At 40.5% G+C, this 24,614-nt stretch overlaps 1 protein-coding gene across 1 annotated transcript; it reads left to right on the forward strand.

The window, feature by feature from the left end:
* The first annotated feature begins 22,505 nt into the window (after window positions 1–22,505).
* LOC308301713 (T-box protein VegT-like) lies at window positions 22,506–24,226 on the forward strand. The gene is made up of 4 exons (XM_080745791.1): window positions 22,506–22,603; window positions 22,774–22,938; window positions 23,046–23,349; window positions 23,483–24,226. Exons 1-4 carry the CDS (start codon window positions 22,565–22,567, stop codon window positions 24,160–24,162), a joined length of 1,188 nt encoding a protein of 395 aa, XP_080601917.1. The 5' UTR covers window positions 22,506–22,564; the 3' UTR covers window positions 24,163–24,226.
* The last annotated feature ends 388 nt before the right edge of the window (window positions 24,227–24,614 follow it).

The following is a 24,614-nucleotide window of genomic DNA, read 5'->3' on the forward strand; positions in this document are numbered from 1 at the left end:
AGTTTTGTTAAGATTGACGATCAAATTTCCTCAACAAATCATAAATTTCTTCTACAAAAAAAGTCACATGCCAGCAGAAATATGCCTCTCAACTGAGGTTTGTTTTATTTCAAAAAGGTTGACATTTTCTTTAGTAAACATCTGTGTTCCTAAAATAAAGTTAAAAAAAGGATATTATATTTTGTTTCATGTACACCAAATGTACATTCTCAATTTAACACTGAAAAAGTTACTTGTAACTGTACTTGTACAGTTACAGTAACACTTTCAAAGTAACTTCCCCAACACTGCTTATATATAGGGAACAAGAATGTTGCCACATGCATGACAGCTGTTTACACATTTTTTTTACGCAATAGCTGATACAGCTATTCAATTATCCATTGTTACATGCAACATATTTTTTTCCCTCTTTTTTTAACACATTATTTTGTGCTACTTTTTACTACTCCAGTTACAATCTAACACTGTTGTAACATGTTTTTTGTTGTTGCATTAGAATGATAAATTAATTAAAATAAAAAGGTTATGCTTCACAGCTGATGGTAACACTCTGATAATAGGGTATCATTCAACATTTTATAATGTCCCCAAAAAAGAATTGTATTCTTTTTGGAGAAATTAGCCTATTAAACATTTAAATAGAAAAGGAATGAGGAGAATGAGCAAGCTGTTGTCCTACATTGTAATGTGCACTCAGTCTACACTAGATCTATCTATATCACATTATAACCATTATGTATAATGCATTATAATCTAGCCTACTTATAACACATTATAATTATGATTATACGCTAAGCAGTGGTTGTAGTGACTGTGAGCAAACATCTCTAACATGTATAGCTCTTCGTTTTCATCTATGATTAGGTTTTCGATTGCCTTTAACGCCTCTTCATCCGAATGCAGTCTTTTGTTGTTCAAATCTGTGTTGTTGTAATCTTGTTTAGTATCAAAACCTCCACCGGCCGTCCGTCCGTCCGTCCGTCCGTCCGTCCGTCCGTTGGTCACACGTCACACCTTTGCCCTGCTCATATCTCTGCATCAGTATGACATCACACTGCTTGGTGTGTGCCGTCAGGGTCATTTGTGTACGGTGTGATGTCATACTGATGTCAGCAGTGTGATGTCATACTGATGTCAGCAGCTATGTCTCTATATATGGAGTTATATGTTGTTTGTGTCCAAATATGGGGCTTGTGAGGTCAGACTTAGTGAGATTTCGTCGGTTATCTCCATATATGGAGGGATGTGTTGGTTATCTCCATATCTGGAGATTCAACCTTCAACGATTTTGACATCTTGTTACTAATCTGTCGGTAGATAATGCCGGTCTTATATAAGGGTCATTTGTGTACGGTGTGATGTCATACTGATGTCAGCAGTGTGACAGGAGATAAGCGACCAACGGTCGCTTATCTTCCGATTAGGGAGTCTTACTGGTGTATCCTCTCAAGATTGTGGGTGTGTTGGGGATTCACATGCGCACAGTAGCCACGGAAAGGCCTGGCTTTCATTTTATTCATATCATGTTAAGCACTGAAGACCTGTTTTTCTTTTTTGATTTTGGAATAAATATGCATAATTCCTGATTCTTTTTTCATTGTGATTTAATTTTTTGAGTATCATAGTTATCACTTGTCATGATATTACCAGTACCAACGGCCAAATACTGCCACACAGCAAAGTGATTATAATGCATTATATAATTATTAAATATATCATTATATGAACTGATAATTAGAATAAAGGTATGATCCTTGCCAAAAGAAACAAGTCTGAATGACCAGCAATTATGAGTATATTTATCTTGACCTTATACTGTAAAAAGCCTTCTGGTATAATATTTGTAAGACGCAGTGCACGGCCACAAGCTCTAGACTGTGGAGGGAATTTTGCTGGAAAATTTTTATCAGATATTTCATAGCGCCAAAGATCAGAGGAAATTTTACAGCGGAGAAACAACCATGCTGGAGGCTATGCGGCCACATGGATGCTGACCATGAACACATATTTTGGAATTGCCCAAAAATAGACAAATATTGGGATGATATATGGTCAGTAATAAAGGAGATACTAAAATACGAAATACCGAAAACAAGTGTGGTACTGTATCTAGGAAATCTGACACAGGAAAACACACGGGGAGAGGACATGTATCTGATTAAGGTACTATTGGCAGCCAGCAAAAAAGCAATTACAAGATTGTGGTATAAAGCTGACCCTCCGAGTGAGCAGTGGCTGTGCATTGTGGAGGAAATATATGTAATGGAGAGATTTACACACAAACTCATGTTGCAAGAAGACCTATTCCTGGAGAAGTGGGAAAAATGGACTGTCTATAACACCCAACAGGATGACACCACCGACGAACTTTGAAATGGACTGAAAAGAGACATTTGAAATTAACATTGTAAACCCTGTACTGCGATACATGTGACATTTGCAAATACATTTTAAGTAAAAAAAGGCCTTTTTGTATATTTTTTAGTTAGTGTTACTATAATTAAACTGTGTTATAAATAGATACATTATAACTATAAGTATGTCCATAAAGCATTAAAATGGGTCACACAAAGGTGTCTCCTATCAATACAGTCGTTATTGGCCATCCATAATGTGATCATTAACATGTGATATATTCAATACCACACAACCACTGACCATTAACACATTCATCACTGCATTTCAATATGTTATTGTGTCAATTCAATCATCAGCCATTAATTACATTAAGCACAATCACAAACCTATGGAAAGTATGTGCGCACACCTCAGTACTGTGCAAACCTTCATATCAATAGATGCTGGTGTTCTGTGGAGGAGCAACAGCTTGCTACACTATGTGAGGAGAGTCTTCAATGAGATCAATTATTATTTTATAGTTGAGAGGTCAAGTCTCTAACCGGTAAGGTCGGGATTCCCTATACTGGGGGTGACACTCTCAATTTTCTAGGTCGTGATTTCCTAGACTGGGGGTCGTCATTTCCCGAGTGACTTTTCTGCGATTGAGGGCGACTTGAAAAGAGGGCGACTTATCTGGCTACCCGCTAGAATACTTTACTTATACCTGAGGAGGGTCTTTCACACGTTGAATTCAACCAATCGGAGCAGAGCAAAGGAAGTGGGGGGAGCTAAGATCCATACATTAACATAGCACATCAACAATCTGGAAACAAGTTAGAACACATTCTGGTGATAAAATAACATGCCATGCATACTTGCTTCAAGCTATTTAAAGTTATGATGTATGTCTACCCAGTGTATCATTTAAATTGCAATTTTACAGTTGTAAAACCTAGGCCTACATCTCATTGTTTTTTTGCTATCATGCTTGTTAACTTCAGTAACAGGAACAAGAGTCTCTCCACCTCCCCAACTCTTTAGTAAACACAACATATAGTGTAATTGGATACAATTTAACTAAACCAGGTACACCAATGAATCACCATCAATTTAACCAGTTGTCCCAGTTGCCAATGTTTTCTGTTCATTTCCCTGTATGTATCATCACTTCCACTGCGCTAGTGTATCCTGTATGCAGTATCCTCCATGAGTTCTGTCTCCTGATTGGGTTAGCCTGTTTGATACAGAGCTGGGGTAACACATAGATCCCAGTTTATGAACAAACACTCAGAATTAGCTATTGTAGAGCTATGTAACTTATTTTTGCAAAACATATCCATCACGCCACTTTACATACTGCAGTGCCAGTTTACACAAATCAAAACATTATTTCAGCTTGTAGGGTTTGAAAGATCAATCTGTATCTAATCCGTTAGAAGACACAGGTTGTGAATGTTGTTTTATTTAGGGGATGCTTTGTTAATGGACAGGTGAGAATGGGTTAGGGTGTGTAGCCCTGTCGCTGAATGGATGGACCTACATATTTGCATGTATTCCTTTTATTATGTTAAGTTGTTGGATAAGTAGTGAGCATACTGAATGGGATAGGATTAGGATTCATGTTATTGTATTCAAATTGCGTATAGGACTACTGGAAAATACTTAGCATTCCGCAACATGAGAAAGGTGACAAATGACTTCAGCTGTGTTTCATGCTTTTACAGGGTTAAATAATAAATGAGAACAGAGCACCATGAACGTGCATGTGCCCCTTCAGATGACCTTTTTTTAACTGAAACTGTTGCCACAAAGAGTACATATAATGGGATTTCCCCCTCGATTAGTCTTCATGGATGGCTTCTCTTTTGATGATTTCCCACAGTGGAACAGTTTGCAGCTCATATACAATCTTTGTCCTTTCACATGTTGTGTCTTGTGTGATTGCTGGGCTCCCCTGGTCTCCTCCCACTCATCACTGTCTTCAGTATCAGATTCAGAACAGGTTGAAGAGAGGAGCTGTAACCACATACATACCCAGTATAATCTAACTCACAAATAATCAGTGATTTATACAAATTGTAATAACACATTATAAAGTGTGTGTACACATACGCGCGCGCACACACACACACACACACACACACACACACACACACACACACACACACACACACACACACATCCACAGGTTACACAATGTGAGTAGGACCTACGATGAGATGATACGGCATTTACTATGACATGATATGCTAAATGGTCAACAACTGCTCCTTTGTGAGTAATGGTTGTCTATAAAGCAATGCTCTGTTTGCTTTGTTATTCACAATGTAATTCATTCAGACAGTTAGCACGTACTGCACATAGCCTACTCATTGTCATTAAAGGTGTGATTTCCATTAAGGGTTCATTTGCAATAGAATAGTGAAGTGTGACGTAATTTACACATCCACCTGGTTCGCGGTTTTCTTCCCCCATTCTGAATTCCCATAGACCTTAACTGTGTTCCAATTATAAACAAATTATCTCAGCGGTTTGACTCATAGGCCTATGGATATGAAGAATCAACTGATGGTAGAAAAAACACTAATGTTACTGTCGCCGAATTAGTTACATTTTCGCTAGAAACAGGCTTTATCACTTATGAGTGACTGACTATCATAAACCATACAGAGCCACCTCCGCGACAATATCGCAAAGACTGTTTGTTTATTTTTGGATCACAATGCTTATATGAGATGATTTAAGATGACCCAATGTTATTGAGAATTACTTCTGTGGAACCGGGGGATGAGCGAGTCACGTCATGACTTCACTGTTCTATTGCTGATATCCCACACCCTGTTGCAAGCAAACAACTGGAGACTTATTTGTAATCTCAACAGAGAATAAGCAGACATGGACAGTGATTTAGAAGTTGCTGTCATAGTTAAATAGCGGCAGCTGTGAGTGACGTCAGTGTCTGCACCACCAGCGTTTTCACCACCTCAACCAGCAGCGGAGCAAGGAGAGGGGGCGACGGCTTCAACATCATCAGCGCATCTCTTCTCTGGGGATGCCCAGCCATCAGTCCCGAACAATGTTAACACCCAGGACAGTCTAATTGAAAGCTTGCGCTATCTTGAGTCTAACGAGGGCCAGCACCCGAATTTTGGCCTTGAAAATGCGATTTACATGTTTGTGCGGGCCACAGGCTGAAGGGCGGAGACCTATTTAGGCCTACCTGTTTTTATGCAGCTCTCACCTAGCCTAGTAAACAACCAACTTCCGTAATCCAGTAGGATTCCAGTGAAACAAATGAAATGGTTTCCGGAAGAGGGCGGTTTATGAGGCTAGCTCTCACCGGAGAGATTTCCTCATTTGCAAGTGTAGCACCCCACAGTTAGTATCAGTCATGAACCAGCGACAACAGCCCTGCTAATTGGGCTCAGCCCTATTAGCACGACTGGTTGTGCGTTGGACTGGCGAGTGGGAGTCCCGGGTTCAAACCCCGCTTCCGTGTATCACTACACAAGCAAGCACTAAACAACACTGTAAAAAGGAGAATGTACTAAAGCACATTGGAGCAGACATTATTTTTCATTACTGACGCTAAACTAGACTTCATATCTCAGTAAATGTCCATACAAATATATTCTAAATTAATCCAAGTTGTCTGTCTGAAATGACAAAATACAACCTCAACCTCAAGATTATTTAGACAAAGCGTTTTTTCCCCCCTGTATTGACCCTCATGTGCATGTGTCGCTTCAGATAATTATTTTGACTAAAACTGTTGCCACAAATTGTACAGATTTCGTTTTTTTCTTCTTTATGAATCAGCATGTGCTGCTTCAGATTACTATTATCACAAAAGCTGTTGCGACAAATTTCACAGCTAAAGGGTTTTTCCCTTGTATGAACCCTCATGTGCTGCTTCAGAGTACCCTCTTGACTAAAGCAGTTGCCACAAACTATGCAGCTGAAGGGTTTCCCCCTGTATGAACCAGCATGTGCTGCTTCAGATGAATTGCTTGACTAAAGCTGCTGCCACCATCTGTACAGCTGACCATACATGAAGCTGATCATACATGAAGCTAGTTAGCATTAGTTTTTTGTCTTTAGGTTTTTAGAACTTTGATTATACTGTGTTTTTTCTAGATAGATATCCATTTGCATTTGTTATATTGTTGATGATGTTCTGACATATTATCTTGTTTATTATTGTGATGTTATCTGCTTATTGTAAGTCGCTTTGGATTAAAAGTGTCTGCTAAATGCCTAAACTGTAAACTGTAAACTGTAAGGGTTTCTCCCCTGTGTTAATCCTCATGTGCTTCTTCAGAGTACCCCCTAGGACAACGCTTTTGCCACAAGCTGTACAACTGGAGGGTCCCCCCTGTATGAATCGGCATGTGCCGCTTCAGACAAATTGCTTTACTAAAGCTGCTGCCACAATCTGTACAGCTGAATTTTCCCCCTCCCCTCCCCACTCATAATAAAGCTTCTGCAACAATCTGTAAAGGCTTTTCCCTGTCTGAATCCTCACAAAAGGCCACCAACAACTCTAGTAGATCTATGCATAATGTCACAGTGTGAGCACTCCCCTGATGAGCCCACTTCAAAGGGTTAGACAGCAGATAATGAGCCTGCCCACCCCCTCACTCTATCCTGAGCACTCTACATACCTAGGCCCCTCCTCTTCTGGGAGGACCAATCAAGTTCAATGGTCAGGCCTTCAGCAGTCCAAACCATGAGGGGAGAGGATCATTTAAAAGGTCTTCACTCCATGGATGAACAGCACAAGCAACTTGAACGAAAGCTCTTGGAACTCCTGCACTTCATTGCTTTATCTCCTTTGCACCAAGGCTCCACCAGCTGCCTACTACTACTAGTTCTACTACTGCTGCTAGTCGTGAAGATCTTAAGAAGATAGAATGCAGCAAATCTGTGGTAAGTCTGACTTATAATTATCTTTGGGATCTAACATTACACAGTAAGCTCCTCTGTGCTATTTTAACTTGCAAGACCAGTAAGTTAAAATAATGAATAGACCTGTGTGTGACATGTAGCTAAAACACAATTAAACTGTCTACTTGCAAGCATGATACAATGAAACACATTTAATTCTGTCTATTTTCTATTTGCTTTTGTCAATATAGACACCAAGCCCTTCAGCATGGCTCAGTATCCTCCTGCAGATGAACCCTACCAGCAGACAAGCACCAAGTTGACTTTGGATAACTCTGATCTGTGGAAGACCTTCCATGGCTTTGAAACAGAGATGATTATCACCAAGCACGGAAGGTAAATACTTTCACCCAACATCTTACAGAAACTGTTATAATCACAGGCATTCCTATAGCTGACCCTAACTGGTAGTTGAACAGTAAGTTCATCAGTGTTGTTTTTGTGTATTTTCAGGAGAATGTTTCCACATTGTAACATCAGCCTCTCTGGGCTCCAGCCCTATGCCAATTACGTTGTTATGGTGGACATGGTTCCTGTGGATAACTTCAGATACAAGGTAAGGATAATGTTCTGCCGAGATAAACAATATTTGCAAGCTCCTATTTGTTTTACACAAGATGTTTTATTTCTTATTATGTAAAATCCTGTGAGAAGACATGCTTGATCAGACTTGCACCATGGGTTCACACCTAACCCACTTCTCCCATCTCCTGTATCCTTCTGTAGTGGAATAATGAGAAGTGGGAAGTAGCAGGCAAGGCAGAGCCCCAGCCCCCGTGTCGAACCTACGTCCATCCTGACTCCCCCGCCACGGGAACCCACTGGATGAAGCAGTCTGTGTCCTTCCCCAAGATGAAACTCACCAACAACACTTTGGATCAGTTTGGACATGTAAGGATAGCAACTACAACTTGCAGTGTTATGAAAGCACAACGTTAAACTACAACTACTACTATCAATAGCAGTTATGCATTATGTCTCATGCTGTTTTTTGCCCTCTCTTTGATTATTAGATCATCCTGCACTCGCTGCACCGCTACCAGCCCAGGTTCCATGTGATCCAGGCAGACAGCCCCTACACAGTCTGCTGGGGACATTTCCAGACCTTCACCTTCCCAGAGACCACTTTCACGGCAGTCACTGCTTACCAGAACACCAAGATCACCAAACTGAAGATCGACCACAACCCCTTTGCCAAAGGATTCAGAGAGGACGGCACCCGCCCTCAAAGCAAGAGGTGCCGCTCAAACAACAGTCCCAAGAGGGCTGCAAAGAAAGCCAAGATGGATACGAAGGCCATGTACAACAGTCCTCCAGGTAATACCCCATTCCGAAAAATTATGTATCTTAAACTAAACCAGGATGTAATTCTAAATGTATTAATGCATAACTATGAAAACAAAATCTGGAATCTCAAATTAAACAGTGTGTATTTCCCTCTTAGGCATCCCGCGGTCACCCTATGCCACTCAATCAGTGGATACAATGAAGAGTCCCAAGGAGGAAGAGCAACTTTCACCATGGGCCGTGGAGTCCTTGGAACTGCAAGGACAAGACTACAGCAGCGAAGAGCAAATGGTCCCAGCATCCATTGCATACCAGCACTACCCCTCCAGATCCGGTGAGCATTCAGGACTCCCATCCCCTGTCTCTGTGGCGGGAGAATGTGACGGACGGCGCAGCTACGAATCCCACGTCCCAGACGTGGCCACCGTTCCCGAGCACAACCAGGGTTTCAGGTTCGACCTCTGCAGGGAGATCGATCATCAGAACCAGCAGAGATCCCCAGTCCAGAGCCAGGCTACCATGCCCGTGAGCCAAGACTACCGGCACGCCCCGGCCGTTGGCATGCACGTGCCATTCAAAACGAACACTGCCATCCAGGGCTATCCACTCTACGGGCACGGGTACTACCCAGCTGAGCAGGGTATGAGTCCCAGAGGAGAGGCCAAGACCGAGGCAGCCGGACAGTACGTGATGCACCAGCTCACGCACCCCTCTCTCCATTCGCACACTGCCACCATCCCCGAGCACAGCAGCCACCAGCAACGCAACTACCATCACCATGGTGGGAACACAGCAGAGTGGAGCCAGTACCCACTCTTTTCCTACCCCTGTTGGTGAATTTTCTTTAAAAAAAAGAAGAAAAAAAAACATTGTCTTGAGAGAACAGACTTAATTTCTTGGGGTACAATGTAAAAAAGCACTGTATGAAAATGGCTTGTACGGTGTATATTAGCAATGGAGTCTTTTGATTCACAGACTACGCATTTTATCTTTTTGTTTTATTTTTTTTAGTGATATGCAACTATGCAACACTATGACATGTAAAAATTATGTATCACTGTGTGATGGACAATAAAGTTTTGTTTCCTCCTAAATATGCATCATGTGTCATATGTTTATAATATAGCATTAACAAATTGTATTCCTTCCTGATATAAGACTCAAATGTTAGAATAAACATACATTCTTACTCAATTATTAGAATAATAGTCCAAAAAACTGTAAAGGCCATAGTTATCAGTATGTATGGCCAGTTGGCCACATTGCACGACATAAAGGAAAAAGAGACTCCCCGTGCATACATTCTCATGTGGTTCTTCAAAGTTGTAAAATGACTAAAGTTGCTGGCAAACACACTACATCTAAAATAATACTCCCCTGTTCATGTGGTGTTTCAGATTACTATTTTGTATTAAAAATGTTACACAAAGTGAACAGCTGAAGGGGTTTCCCCCTGTATGAATCCTTCAAGTATTGTTTTGACTAAAACTGTTGCCACAAATTGAACAGCTATACGGGGGTTTCACCTATGAATTAGCATGTGCTTCTTCAGACTAATTGCTCTGCTAAAACTGCTGCCACAATCTGTACAGCCGCTAGGCTTTCAATGTAATGGGTCACGAGACCCACAGCTGATCTTTTTTTTTTACTTATTATTATTTTCTTTATTTATTAAAAAGCTCTTCAAGTGAATCAAATTATGACTTCATTGTCATCTAGGGACAACCATAAAACCATTTGGGGACCTCTGGGGGTCTCGACCCACAGGTTGACTCACTTGACTGAAGAACAACCCGTGGAAGGGAGAAGAGAATGTAGTTGTAGTCTTGATGTAAGTGGAGCAGAGATATGTGTTTATTTATTGCTTGGGACAATACCTCCTAACTCCACACGTTCTGCAGCCAAACCAGCTTACTCCATCCAATTGGTTGTGTTATTTAAAATAATATTGAACCAATGAAAAGTAATTAAAAAAAAACTCCTAACTCCACTTGAGCTCATTTTCCTGAAAATGAACATTTTGGAGTAAGGAGATACGTATGTGTTATATTTCAAGTTTACTTCCAGGGTAATTTAGTCTTCTGCTAATAATGGTATTCTTTTGATATGTATGTATAGATATGTAGGTGATCTCAATTAAATGCCAGACAATGAGTGACCATTAACACGTTTGATCACTGCATTGTCATCAACCATCATCATTTATGGCCTATTTACATGTTGTTCTCTTCTCCAATTGGCTCCTTGATAGAGGGTGATACAAACCTCACTCCCATTATGGGCTATAAGTAGACCACCAATCTGCCAAGCAACACAACACCTGAAGACACACAGAGGACACCTTACAGCTTGTTATCCAGACAGAGGACACCCTAAGTTTGTTATCATGAACAGCAGTACTAGATTTAATCGCTGCAGGCCTTCAACCAGAACATCATCACAGACGCTAATGCGTTCAGCCTCTTACCCTGAAACCCAAACACCAGCTAAGCATTGGGTGAGTTCAATCAGTGATTCTTAATCCATATACACTCTGGTATGTGCTCATGTGTAATACTTAAGGATATATAATAATTAAAACAATAATAATTTGAGTCCATATGTCATGTCAAATCACATGTCTTAACCATTTATCTATTCATTATTCAGTTTGCAGAGGAAATATCTTCTGCAATGATCTTGTGGGAGGGTCTTCTCCAGGCTGAGAAGTCAAATTTGGCCGTCATGCCGGAACTGCAAGGAATGGAGAATCTATTTTGGGCAGAGCTAGATGAAATAGAGGAAATCAGCTGGAGCATGCCCATAGCAACAGCATCATCACTGTGGCAAGAGCTCTCAGTCCAAGACTCTGAAAAGCAACCACCAGCTACGCTTACGGTGAAAGGAAAAGTGGTGAGTTGAATTATATTCATGCAGATATTACATTATAAGTAGACATGTATAGTTTAGTTATAATTACATAATACTATTACATTTTTGTGTAGCCTATATTTCTATTTATAATGTATGTCATTATAATATTTTAATCCACCCATTTTGTCCACCTGGAGTACTCCAGCATTAGGCTTAAGTAAAGTTCAGACCTCATCTAACCAAACTACTGTTGACCAACCTTTGTTTTTTTTTTACAGGCTGAGTTGACAGAGCAGCACAAAAGGAAGCGCGACGCAGAACAAGAGAGCCTGAGAGCCTTCAAGAAGCCCCTGGTTTCACCATTCATCCACAATACTGCTGTCCTGACAGACCACTCTTACTCCAAACGGGAGACACCTATTTCAACAGAATGTGCGGTTGATCCAGGTCTACTGATCAGAGCAATTCGTGTGAAACGTACCAAACACAATAAATGGACCATTATCTAAAGTCCCAGTTGAGGAGACATTAGTATGTTGTATGTAAAAATGATGCCTCCATGAGCCAATGGTTAAGGGCTTGCTTTATAGTCTCGTAGTCTGCTCCAATGGCTCAGTTGGTTAAGTGTGGGCCTGAAGTGTGTCTCCAGGATTTCATTTTATTTTATGTGTATCTTGTTTAAGCACTGAAGACCTGAACATGTGTCTACAAAAAACAAGTCACGTTTAAGAAAGCATCTGCATACAATACAATTACATACATGTATTTATATGGGTATTTGCATACATTGCATTTTATATACTTTAATGATTTTATTTTGCATTTTTTTCTTGTAATTTGCACTTTGAGTCAAGACACATGTACACATGCATACATTGATTATTGTACTAAGTTTGTTATGCAATCTATCTTGTGAGATCTTTGAATAAATATGCATAATCCCTGATTCTTTTTGCTCTTTTTTATTTCCCTTTATTTCTATTTTATTTTTCGAGTATCATAGTTATTGTGTGTCGTGATAATATCAGTACCAAGGGCCACAGCAAAGTGATATAATGCATTATATAATTATTAAATGTATCATTATGTGAACTCATAATTAGAATAAATGTATGATCCTTGCCAAAAGAAAATGTCTAAATGACCAGTAATTATGGAGTATAATTATCTTGACTATACATCATTATAAAAAAAACTTTTTGCATTATGCATATTAATGAGCTAGTGGTACTATAATTAAACTGTGTTATAAGTAGATTATAATACATTATTAATTATGTCCACAAAGAATTAAGACGGTTCACACACAGGTGTCACCCATAGTTTCAATAGGGTTATTATTGTCCAACCATAATGTGATCATTAACATGTGATAATGCTACACAACCACTGACCATTAGCACATTCATAACATTAATGCATTTCAATATTTTATTGTGTCAATTCAATCATCAGCCGATTATAAAAATGTTAGCCTATTTGCATTTTAAACAGATTGTAAGAGCGGCTTCGCAATTCACACTCCCATTCGTATAATTCAGGTCATTTATTAACAGAGAGAGAAATATGAATAGCCTGACATAAAAATGAAAAGATTTCCCCATTGACCCTACAAAAGTGTACACGTCAGGTAGGGTTGTTCGATATGGCCAAAAAATAAAATCTCGATTATTTTCTCTGAAATCCCGATTTTCGATTTCGATTTCGATTTTTTGTTAAAAGAATAATACATTGTTTCAACTATTTTGTTTTCATTTCAAAAATGCAAGGAAATGATTTTTTTTTTCATTATTGTTTCATTTTTTGATTTTTTTTATATAGCCAAATAGCAAAATGCAATAAAACAATAAGGGTATTAATAATAATAACTTTAGTTGTGCAACAATCACATACAACTTAGCGTCCTTAGTGTTTCATTATCAATAGTGAGTGACAAAACAGCCAAAACAAGCCAGCTCTTGGAGGCTGGTGAGGCATTTTGGTAGGCATTTCGCCTACCAAAATGTAATTCCTGGCTACGCCCCTGCACTGCACCACTCATGCACGGAGATGTTGACTGATTGTAAACGGAGGCGAAGCGCTTCGCTTCCCGACGCAAAAATTAACACAGTGACAGGGACAGTAGGACTAGGAGTAGACTACAGTCAGTAGGTGGGTAACACAGAATTAATAAGCTTCTTTCAAACTACAACAAGTAAGTAAGTTTACCAGCTCAGCAGCGTTTTGTTCTGTTTGCTGCTTGAACCATCGCGAGTGAGCGCAGTGCGGGGTGGTGAACTCTGCTCAGTCTGACGTGCGCTAAACGCGCATCAAAGAAATTACACATCAGATAGAAAGTAGTATTAATTTGGTGTCGGACCTTGTCGTCCTGCTTTAGGAGGACGGGGCTGTGTACTTTTTGCGCGTGCAAGGCTCCAATGAGTAAGAATTTCCCTAATTAAAGTGAAAATCGATTTTACGATTTCCATTTTTTTAAATCTTCCAAAGGAAAAAAACCGGGTTACGATTAAAAATCGATTAATCGAACAACCCTAACGTCAGGACGGACATATACGGACAAGCTGTGGCGGTTCTGATAGTAAACTGTGACCTACGGTCGCAATCAACAATTTAACTATCAACAGTTTACAACTAACTCAAAATATTGGTGAGCATTGCTAAGTTGATATTGCACACACACACACACACACACACACACACACACACACACACACACACACACACACACACACACACACACACACACACATTTTAACATATTGTATTATATATGGATATACTTTAATCTACTGATGAAGAATATCTGACCGGGTTTTACACCTGTAAACCCTACAGACTGATAGACACCAGACACCTTCTATTGTTGTGAAGGAATTTGCAGCACTCAGGTGTGTGACACGATAACGTGCTCATTAATTAACATGTAATCATCATTGCACCTATTTGCATGTCAACCAGCTGGAATGTGTTTTAGAAATACCTTTACTCTAATGTCACAAGTGCTGCTCATTCCTTCAGAACAATAGAAGCTGGTGTTCTAGGGAGGAACAACAGTTTGCTACACTATGTGAAAAGACTCTTCAATGAGCTCCATTATTTTATAAATGGAAGGAAAACCTACAGCATAAGTCATCACATGTCCCTAAACTACACTGAAACCTGTCCTTACTCTTTATATATTATATAAGCATATTTATCTAAACATACACACACACCACACCATTTTGACTAAAGCTGCTAGCACAATCTGTACAGCTGTATGAATCCTCACAAAAGGCCACCAACAACTCTAGTAGATCTATGCATAATGTCACAGTGTGAGCACTCCCCTGATGAGCCCACTTCAAAGGGTTAGACAGCAGATAATGAGCCTGCCCTCCTCCTCACTCTATCCTGAGCACTCTACATACCTATGCCCCTCCTCTTATGGGAGGACCAATCAAGTTCAATGGTCAGGCCTTCAGCAGTCCTAAACATGAGGGGAGAGGATCATTTAAAAGGTCTTCACTCCATGGATGAACAGCACAAGCAACTTGAACGAAAGCTCTTGGAACTCCTGCACTTCATTGCTTTATCTCCTTTGCACCAAGGCTCCACCAGCTGCCTACTACTACTAGTTCTACTACTGCTGCTAGTCGTGAAGATCTTAAGAAGATAGAATGCAGCAAATCTGTGGTAAGTCTGACTTATAATTATCTTTGGGATCTAACATTACACAGTAAGCTCCTGTGTGCTATTTTAACTTGCAAGACCAGTAAGTTAAAATAATGAATAGACCTGTGTGTGACATGTAGCTAAAACACAATTAAACTGTCTACTTGCAAGCATGATACAATGAAACACATTTAATTCTGTCTATTTTCTATTTGCTTTTGTCAATATAGACACCAAGCCCTTCAGCATGGCTCAGTATCCTCCTGCAGATGAACCCTACCAGCAGACAAGCACCAAGTTGACTTTGGAGAACTCTGATCTGTGGAAGACCTTCCATGGCTTTGAAACAGAGATGATTATCACCAAGCACGGAAGGTAAATACTTTCACCCAACATCTTACAGAAACTGTTATAATCACAGGCATTCCTATAGCTGACCCTAACTAGTAGTTGAACAGTAAGTTCATCAGTGTTGTTTTTGTGTATTTTCAGGAGAATGTTTCCACATTGTAACATCAGCCTCTCTGGGCTCCAGCCCTATGCCAATTACGTTGTTATGGTGGACATGGTTCCTGTGGATAACTTCAGATACAAGGTAAGGATAATGTTCTGCCGAGATAAACAATATTTGCAAGCTCCTATTTGTTTTACACAAGATGTTTTATCTCTTATTATGTAAAATCCTGTGAGAAGACATGCTTGATCAGACTTGCACCATGGGTTCACACCTAACCCACTTCTCCCATCTCCTGTATCCTTCTGTAGTGGAATAATGAGAAGTGGGAAGTAGCAGGCAAGGCAGAGCCCCAGCCCCCATGTCGAACCTACGTCCATCCTGACTCCCCCGCCACAGGAACCCACTGGATGAAGCAGTCCGTGTCCTTCCCCAAGATGAAACTCACCAACAACACTTTGGATCAGTTTGGACATGTAAGGATAGCAAATACAAGTTGCAGTGTTATGAAAGCACAACGTTAAACTACAACTACTACTATCAATAGCAGTTATGCATTATGTCTCATGCTGTTTTTTGCCCTCTCTTTGATTATTAGATCATCCTGCACTCGCTGCACCGCTACCAGCCCAGGTTCCATGTGATCCAGGCAGACAGCCCCTACACAGTCTGCTGGGGACATTTCCAGACCTTCACCTTCCCAGAGACCACTTTCACGGCAGTCACTGCTTACCAGAACACCAAGATCACCAAACTGAAGATCGACCACAACCCCTTTGCCAAAGGATTCAGAGAGGACGGCACCCGCCCTCAAAGCAAGAGGTGCCGCTCAAACAACAGTCCCAAGAGGGCTGCAAAGAAAGCCAAGATGGATACGAAGGCCATGTACAACAGTCCTCCAGGTAATACCCCATTCCAAAAAATTATGTATCTTAAACTAAACCAGGATGTAATTCTAAATGTATTAATGCATAACTATGAAAACAAAATCTGGAATCTCAAATTAAACAGTGTGTATTTCCCTCTTAGGCATCCCGCGGTCACCCTATGCCACTCAATCAGTGGATACAATGAAGAGTCCCAAGGAGGAAGAGCAACTTTCACCATGGGCCGTGGAGTCCTTGGAACTGCAAGGACAAGACTACAGCAGCGAAGAGCAAATGGTCCCAGCATCCATTGCATACCAGCACTACCCCTCCAGATCCGGTGAGCATTCAGGACTCCCATCCCCTGTCTCTGTGGCGGGAGAATGTGACGGACGGCGCAGCTACGAATCCCACGTCCCAGACGTGGCCACCGTTCCCGAGCACAACCAGGGTTTCAGGTTCGACCTCTGCAGGGAGAACGATCATCAGAACCAGCAGAGATCCCCAGTCCAGAGCCAGGCTACCATGCCCGTGAGCCAAGACTACCGGCACGCCCCGGCCGTTGGCATGCACGTGCCATTCAAAACGAACACTGCCATCCAGGGCTATCCACTCTACGGGCACGGGTACTACGAAGCTGAGCAGGGTATGAGTCACAGAGGAGAGGCCAAGACCGAGGCAGCTGGACAGTACCTGATGCTCACGCAACCCTCTCTCCATTCGCACGCCGCCACCATCCCCGAGCAGAGCAGCCACCAACAACGCAGCTACCATCACCATGGTGGGAACAAAGCAGAGTGGAGCCAGTACCCACTCTTTTCATACCCCTGTTGGTGAATTTTCTTTAAAAAAAAGAAAAAAAAACATTGTCTTGAGAGAACAGACTTAATTTCTTGGGGTACAATGTAAAAAAGCACTGTATGAAAATGGCTTGTACGGTGTATATTAGCAATGGAGTCTTTTGATTCACAGACTACGCATTTATCTTTTTGTTTTATTTTTTTTAGTGATATGCAACTATGCAACACTATGACATGTAAAAATGATGTATCACTGTGTGATGGACAATAAAGTTTTGTTTCCTCCTAAATATGCATCATGTGTCATATGTTTATAATATAGCATTAACAAATTGTATTCCTTCCTGATATAAGACTCAAATGTTAGAATAAACATACATTCTTACTCAATTATTAGAATAATAGTCCAAAAAACTGTAAAGGCCATAGTTATCAGTATGTATGGCCAGTTGGCCACATTGCACGACATAAAGGAAAAAGAGACTCCCCGTGCATACATTCTCATGTGGTTCTTCAAAGTTGTAAAATGACTAAAGTTGCTGGCAAACACACTACATCTAAAATAATACTCCCCTGTTCATGTGGTGTTTCAGATTACTATTTTGTATTAAAAATGTTACACAAAGTGAACAGCTGAAGGGGTTTCCCCCTGTATGAATCCTTCAAGTATTGTTTTGACTAAAACTGTTGCCACAAATTGAACAGCTATACGGGGGTTTCACCTATGAATTAGCATGTGCTTCTTCAGACTAATTGCTCTGCTAAAACTGCTGCCACAATCTGTACAGCCGCTAGGCTTTCAATGTAATGGGTCACGAGACCCACAGCTGATCTTTTTTTTTTTACTTATTATTATTTTCTTTATTTATTAAAAAGCTCTTCAAGTGAATCAAATTATGACTTCATTGTCATCTAGGGACAACCATAAAACCATTTGGGGACCTCTGGGGGTCTCGACCCACAGGTTGACTCACTTGACTGAAGAACAACCCGTGGAAGGGAGAAGAGAATGTAGTTGTAGTCTTGATGTAAGTGGAGCAGAGATATTTGTTTATTTATTGCTTGGGACAATACCTCCTAACTCCACACGTTCTGCAGCCAAACCAGCTTACTCCATCCAATTGGTTGTGTTATTTAAAATAATATTGAACCAATGAAAAGTAATTAAAAAAAAAACTCCTAACTCCACTTGAGCTCATTTTCCTGAAAATGAACATTTTGGAGTAAGGAGATACGTATGTGTTATATTTCAAGTTTACTTCCAGGGTAATTTAGTCTTCTGCTAATAATGGTATTCTTTTGATATGTATGTGTAGATATGTAGGTGATCTCAATTAAATGCCAGACAATGAGTGACCATTAACACGTTTGATCACTGCATTGTCATCAACCATCATCATTTATGGCCTATTTACATGTTGTTCTCTTCTCCAATTGGCTCCTTGATAGAGGGTGATACAAACCTCACTCCCATTATGGGCTATAAGTAGACCACCAATCTGCCAAGCAACACAACACCTGAAGACACACAGAGGACACCTTACAGCTTGTTATCCAGACAGAGGACACCCTAAGTTTGTTATCATGAACAGCAGTACTAGATTTAATCGCTGCAGGCCTTCAACCAGAACATCATCACAGACGCTAATGCGTTCAGCCTCTTACCCTGAAACCCAAACACCAGCTAAGCATTGGGTGAGTTCAATCAGTGATTCTTAATCCATACACTCTGGTATGTGCTCATGTGTAATACTTAAGGATATATAATAATTAAAACAATAATAATTTGAGTCCATATGTCATGTCAAATCACATGTCTTAACCATTTATCTATTCATTATTCAGTTTGCAGAGGAAATATCTTCTGCAATGATCTTGTGGGAGGGTCTTCTCCAGGCTGAGAAGTCAAATTTGGCCGTCATGCCGGAACTGCAAGGAATGGAGAATCTATTTTGGGCAGAGCTAGATGAAATAGAGGAAATCAGCTGGAGCATGCCCATAGCAACAGCATCATCACTGTGGCAAGAGCTCTCAGTCCAAGACTCTGAAAAGCAACCACCAGCTACGCTTACGGTGAAAGGAAAAGTGGTGAGTTGAATTATATTCATGCAGATATTACATTATAAGTAGACATGTATAGTTTAGTTATAATTACATAATACTATTACATTTTTGTGTAGCCTATATTTCTATTTATAATGTATGTCATTATAATATTTTAATCCACCCATTTTGTCCACCTGGAGTACTCCAGCATTAGGCTTAAGTAAAGTTCAGACCTCATCTAACCAAACTACTGTTGACCAACCTTTGTTTTTTTTTTACAGGCTGAGTTGACAGAGCAGCACAAAAGGAAGCGCGACGCAGAACAAGAGAGCCTGAGAGCCTTCAAGAAGCCCCTGGTTTCACCATTCATCCACAATACTGCTGTCCTGACAGACCATTCTTACTCCAAACGGGAGACACACGTTTCAACAGAATGTGCGGTTGATCCAGGTCTACTGATCAGAGCAATTCGTGTGAAACGTACCAAACACAATAAATGGACCATTATCTAAAGTCCCAGTTGAGGAGACATTAGTATGTTGTATGTAAAAATGATGCCTCCATGAGCCAATGGTTAAGGGCTTGCTTTATAGTCTCGTAGTCTGCTCCAATGGCTCAGTTGGTTAAGTGTGGGCCTGAAGTGTGTCTCCAGGATTTCATTTTATTTTATGTGTATCTTGTTTAAGCACTGAAGACCTGAACATGTGTCTACAAAAAACAAGTCACTACTCACGTTTAAGAAAGCATCTGCATACAATACAATTACATACATGTATTTATATGTGTATTTGCATACATTGCATTTTATATACTTTAATGATTTTATTTTGCATTTTTTCTTGTAATTTGCACTTTGAGTCAAGACACATGTACACATGCATACATTGATTATTGTACTAAGTTTGTTATGCAATCTATCTTGTGAGATCTTTGAATAAATATGCATAATCCCTGATTCTTTTTGCTCTTTTTTATTTCCCTTTATTTCTATTTTATTTTTCGAGTATCATAGTTATTGTGTGTCGTGATAATATCAGTACCAAGGGCCACAGCAAAGTGATATAATGCATTATATAATTATTAAATGTATCATTATGTGAACTCATAATTAGAATAAATGTATGATCCTTGCCAAAAGAAAATGTCTAAATGACCAGTAATTATGGAGTAATTATCTTGACTATACATCATTATAAAAAAAACTTTTTGCATTATGCATATTAATGAGCTAGTGGTACTATAATTAAACTGTGTTATAAGTAGATTATAATACATTATTAATTATGTCCACAAAGAATTAAGACGGTTCACACACAGGTGTCACCCATAGTTTCAATAGGGTTATTATTGTCCAACCATAATGTGATCATTAACATGTGATAATGCTACACAACCACTGACCATTAGCACATTCATAACATTAATGCATTTCAATATTTTATTGTGTCAATTCAATCATCAGCCGATTATAAAAATGTTAGCCTATTTGCATTTTAAACAGATTGTAAGAGCGGCTTCGCAATTCACACTCCCATTCGTATAATTCAGGTCATTTATTAACAGAGAGAGAAATATGAATAGCCTGACATAAAAATGAAAAGATTTCCCCATTGACCCTACAAAAGTGTACACGTCAGGACGGACATATACGGACAAGCTGTGGCGGTTCTGATAGTAAACTGTGACCTACGGTCGCAATCAACAATTTAACTATCAACAGTTTACAACTAACTCAAAATATTGGTGAGCATTGCTAAGTTGATATTGCACACACACACACACACACACACACACACACACACACACACACACACACACACACACACACACACACACACACACACACACACACATTTTAACATATTGTATTATATATGGATATACTTTAATCTACTGATGAAGAATATCTGACCGGGTTTTACACCTGTAAACCCTACAGACTGATAGACACCAGACACCTTCTATTGTTGTGAAGGAATTTGCAGCACTCAGGTGTGTGACACGATAACGTGCTCATTAATTAACATGTAATCATCATTGCACCTATTTGCATGTCAACCAGCTGGAATGTGTTTTAGAAATACCTTTACTCTAATGTCACAAGTGCTGCTCATTCCTTCAGAACAATAGAAGCTGGTGTTCTAGGGAGGAACAACAGTTTGCTACACTATGTGAAAAGACTCTTCAATGAGCTCCATTATTTTATAAATGGAAGGAAAACCTACAGCATAAGTCATCACATGTCCCTAAACTACACTGAAACCTGTCCTTACTCTTTATATATTATATAAGCATATTTATCTAAACATACACACACACCACACCATTTTGACTAAAGCTGCTAGCACAATCTGTACAGCTGTATGAATCCTCACAAAAGGCCACCAACAACTCTAGTAGATCTATGCATAATGTCACAGTGTGAGCACTCCCCTGATGAGCCCACTTCAAAGGGTTAGACAGCAGATAATGAGCCTGCCCTCCTCCTCACTCTATCCTGAGCACTCTACATACCTATGCCCCTCCTCTTATGGGAGGACCAATCAAGTTCAATGGTCAGACCTTCAGCAGTCCTAAACATGAGGGGAGAGGATCATTTAAAAGGTCTTCACTCCATGGATGAACAGCACAAGCAACTTGAACGAAAGCTCTTGGAACTCCTGCACTTCATTGCTTTATCTCCTTTGCACCAAGGCTCCACCAGCTGCCTACTACTACTAGTTCTACTACTGCTGCTAGTCGTGAAGATCTTAAGAAGATAGAATGCAGCAAATCTGTGGTAAGTCTGACTTATAATTATCTTTGGGATCTAACATTACACAGTAAGCTCCTCTGTGCTATTTTAACTTGCAAGACCAGTAAGTTAAAATAATGAATAGACCTGTGTGTGACATGTAGCTAAAACACAATTAAACTGTCTACTTGCAAGCATGATACAATGAAACACATTTAATTCTGTCTATTTTCTATTTGCTTTTGTCAATATAGACACCAAGCCCTTCAGCATGGCTCAGTATCCTCCTGCAGATGAACCCTACCAGCAGACAAGCACCAAGTTGACTTTGGAGAACTCTGATCTGTGGAAGACCTTCCATGGCTTTGAAACAGAGATGATTATCACCAAGCACGGAAGGTAAATACTTTCACCCAACATCTTACAGAAACTGTTATAATCACAGGCATTCCTATAGCTGACCCTAACTAGTAGTTGAACAGTAAGTTCATCAGTGTTGTTTTTGTGTATTTTCAGGAGAATGTTTCCACATTGTAACATCAGCCTCTCTGGGCTCCAGCCCTATGCCAATTACGTTGTTATGGTGGACATGGTTCCTGTGGATAACTTCAGATACAAGGTAAGGATAATGTTCTGCCGAGATAAACAATATTTGCAAGCTCCTATTTGTTTTACACAAGATGTTTTATCTCTTATTATGTAAAATCCTGTGAGAAGACATGCTTGATCAGACTTGCACCATGGGTTCACACCTAACCCACTTCTCCCATCTCATGTATCCTTCTGTAGTGGAATAATGAGAAGTGGGAAGTAGCAGGCAAGGCAGAGCCCCAGCCCCCATGTCGAACCTACGTCCATCCTGACTCCCCCGCCACAGGAACCCACTGGATGAAGCAGTCCGTGTCCTTCCCCAAGATGAAACTCACCAACAACACTTTGGATCAGTTTGGACATGTAAGGATAGCAAATACAAGTTGCATTGTTATGAAAGCACAACTTTCAACTACAACTACTACTATCAATAGCAGTACTTATGCATTATGCCTCTCTTTGATTATTAGATCATCCTGCACTCGCTGCACCGCTACCAGCCCAGGTTCCATGTGATCCAGGCAGACAGCCCCAACACAGTCTGCTGGGGACATTTCCAGACCTTCACCTTCCCAGAGACCGCTTTCACGACAGTCACTGCTTACCAGAACACCAAGATCACCAAACTGAAGATCGACCACAACCCCTTTGCCAAAGGATTCAGAGAGGACGGCACCCGCCCTCAAAGTAAGAGGTGCCGCTCAAACAACAGTCCCAAGAGTGCTGCAAAGAAAGCCAAGATGGATATGAAGGCCATGTACAACAGTCCTCCAGGTAATACCCCCTTCCAAAAAATGATATTCGCATCTTAAACTAAACCAGGATGTAATTCTAAATGTATTAATGCATAACTATGAGGAAAAAAAATCTCGAATCTCAAATTAAACAGTGAGTATTTCCCTCTTAGGCACCCAGCGGTCACCCTATGCCACTCTATCAGTGGATACAATCAAGAGTCCCAAGGAGGAAGAGCAACTTTCACCCTGGGCTGTGGAGTCCTTGGAACTGCAAGGACAAGACTACACCAGCGAAGAGCAAATGGTCCCAGCATCCATTGCATACCAGCACTACCCCTCCAGATCCGGTGAGCATTCAGGACTCCCATCCCCTGTCTCTGTGGCGGGAGAATGTGACGGACGGCGCAGCTACGAATCCCACGTCCCAGACGTGACCACCGTTCCCGAGCACAACCAGGGCTTCAGGTTTGACCTCTGCAGGGAGATCGATCATCAGAACCAGCAGAGATCCCCGGTCCAGAGCCAGGCTGCCATGCCCGTCAGCCAAGACTACCGCCACGCCCCGGCCGTTGGCATGCACGTGCCATTCAAAACAAACGCTGCCATCCGGGGCTACCCACTCTACGGGCACGGGTACTATCCAGCTGAGCAGGGTATGAGTCACAGAGGAGAGGCCAAGACCGAGGCAGCCGGACAGTACGTGATGCACCCGCTCACGCACCCCTCTCTCCATTCGCACGCCGCCACCATCCCCGAGCACAGCAGCCAACAACAACGCAGCTACCATCACCATGGTGGGAACACAGCAGAGTGGAGCCAGTACCCACTCTTCTCCTACCCCTGTTGGTGAAATTTAAATGACAATATTCCCTTTTCTTTAAAAAAAAACATTGTCTTGAGAGAACACACTTAATTTCTTGGGGTAAAATGTAAAAAAGCACTGTATGAAAATGGCTTGTACGGTGTATATTAGCAATGGAGTCTTTTGATTCACAGACTACAAATATCTTTTTGTTTTGTTTTTTTTGTGATATGCAACTATGCAACACTATATGAAATGTAAAAATTCTGTATCACTGTGTGATGGACAATAAAGTTTTTTCTAATATGCATCATGTGTCATATGTTTATAATATAGCATTGACAAATTGTATTCCTTCCTGATACAAGGCTCAAATGTTAGAATAAACATACATTCTTACTCAATTATTAGAATAATAGTTCAAAAAACAGTTCATCCTCAGTAAGAGTATAAAGGTCATAATTATCAGTATGTATGGTCACATTGCACGACATAAAGGA

The sequence above is a fragment of the Nannobrachium achirus genome (assembly GCF_963921795.1).
Source record: "Nannobrachium achirus genome assembly, chromosome: 2".
In the NCBI taxonomy this organism is placed as follows: Eukaryota; Metazoa; Chordata; class Actinopteri; order Myctophiformes; family Myctophidae; genus Nannobrachium; species Nannobrachium achirus.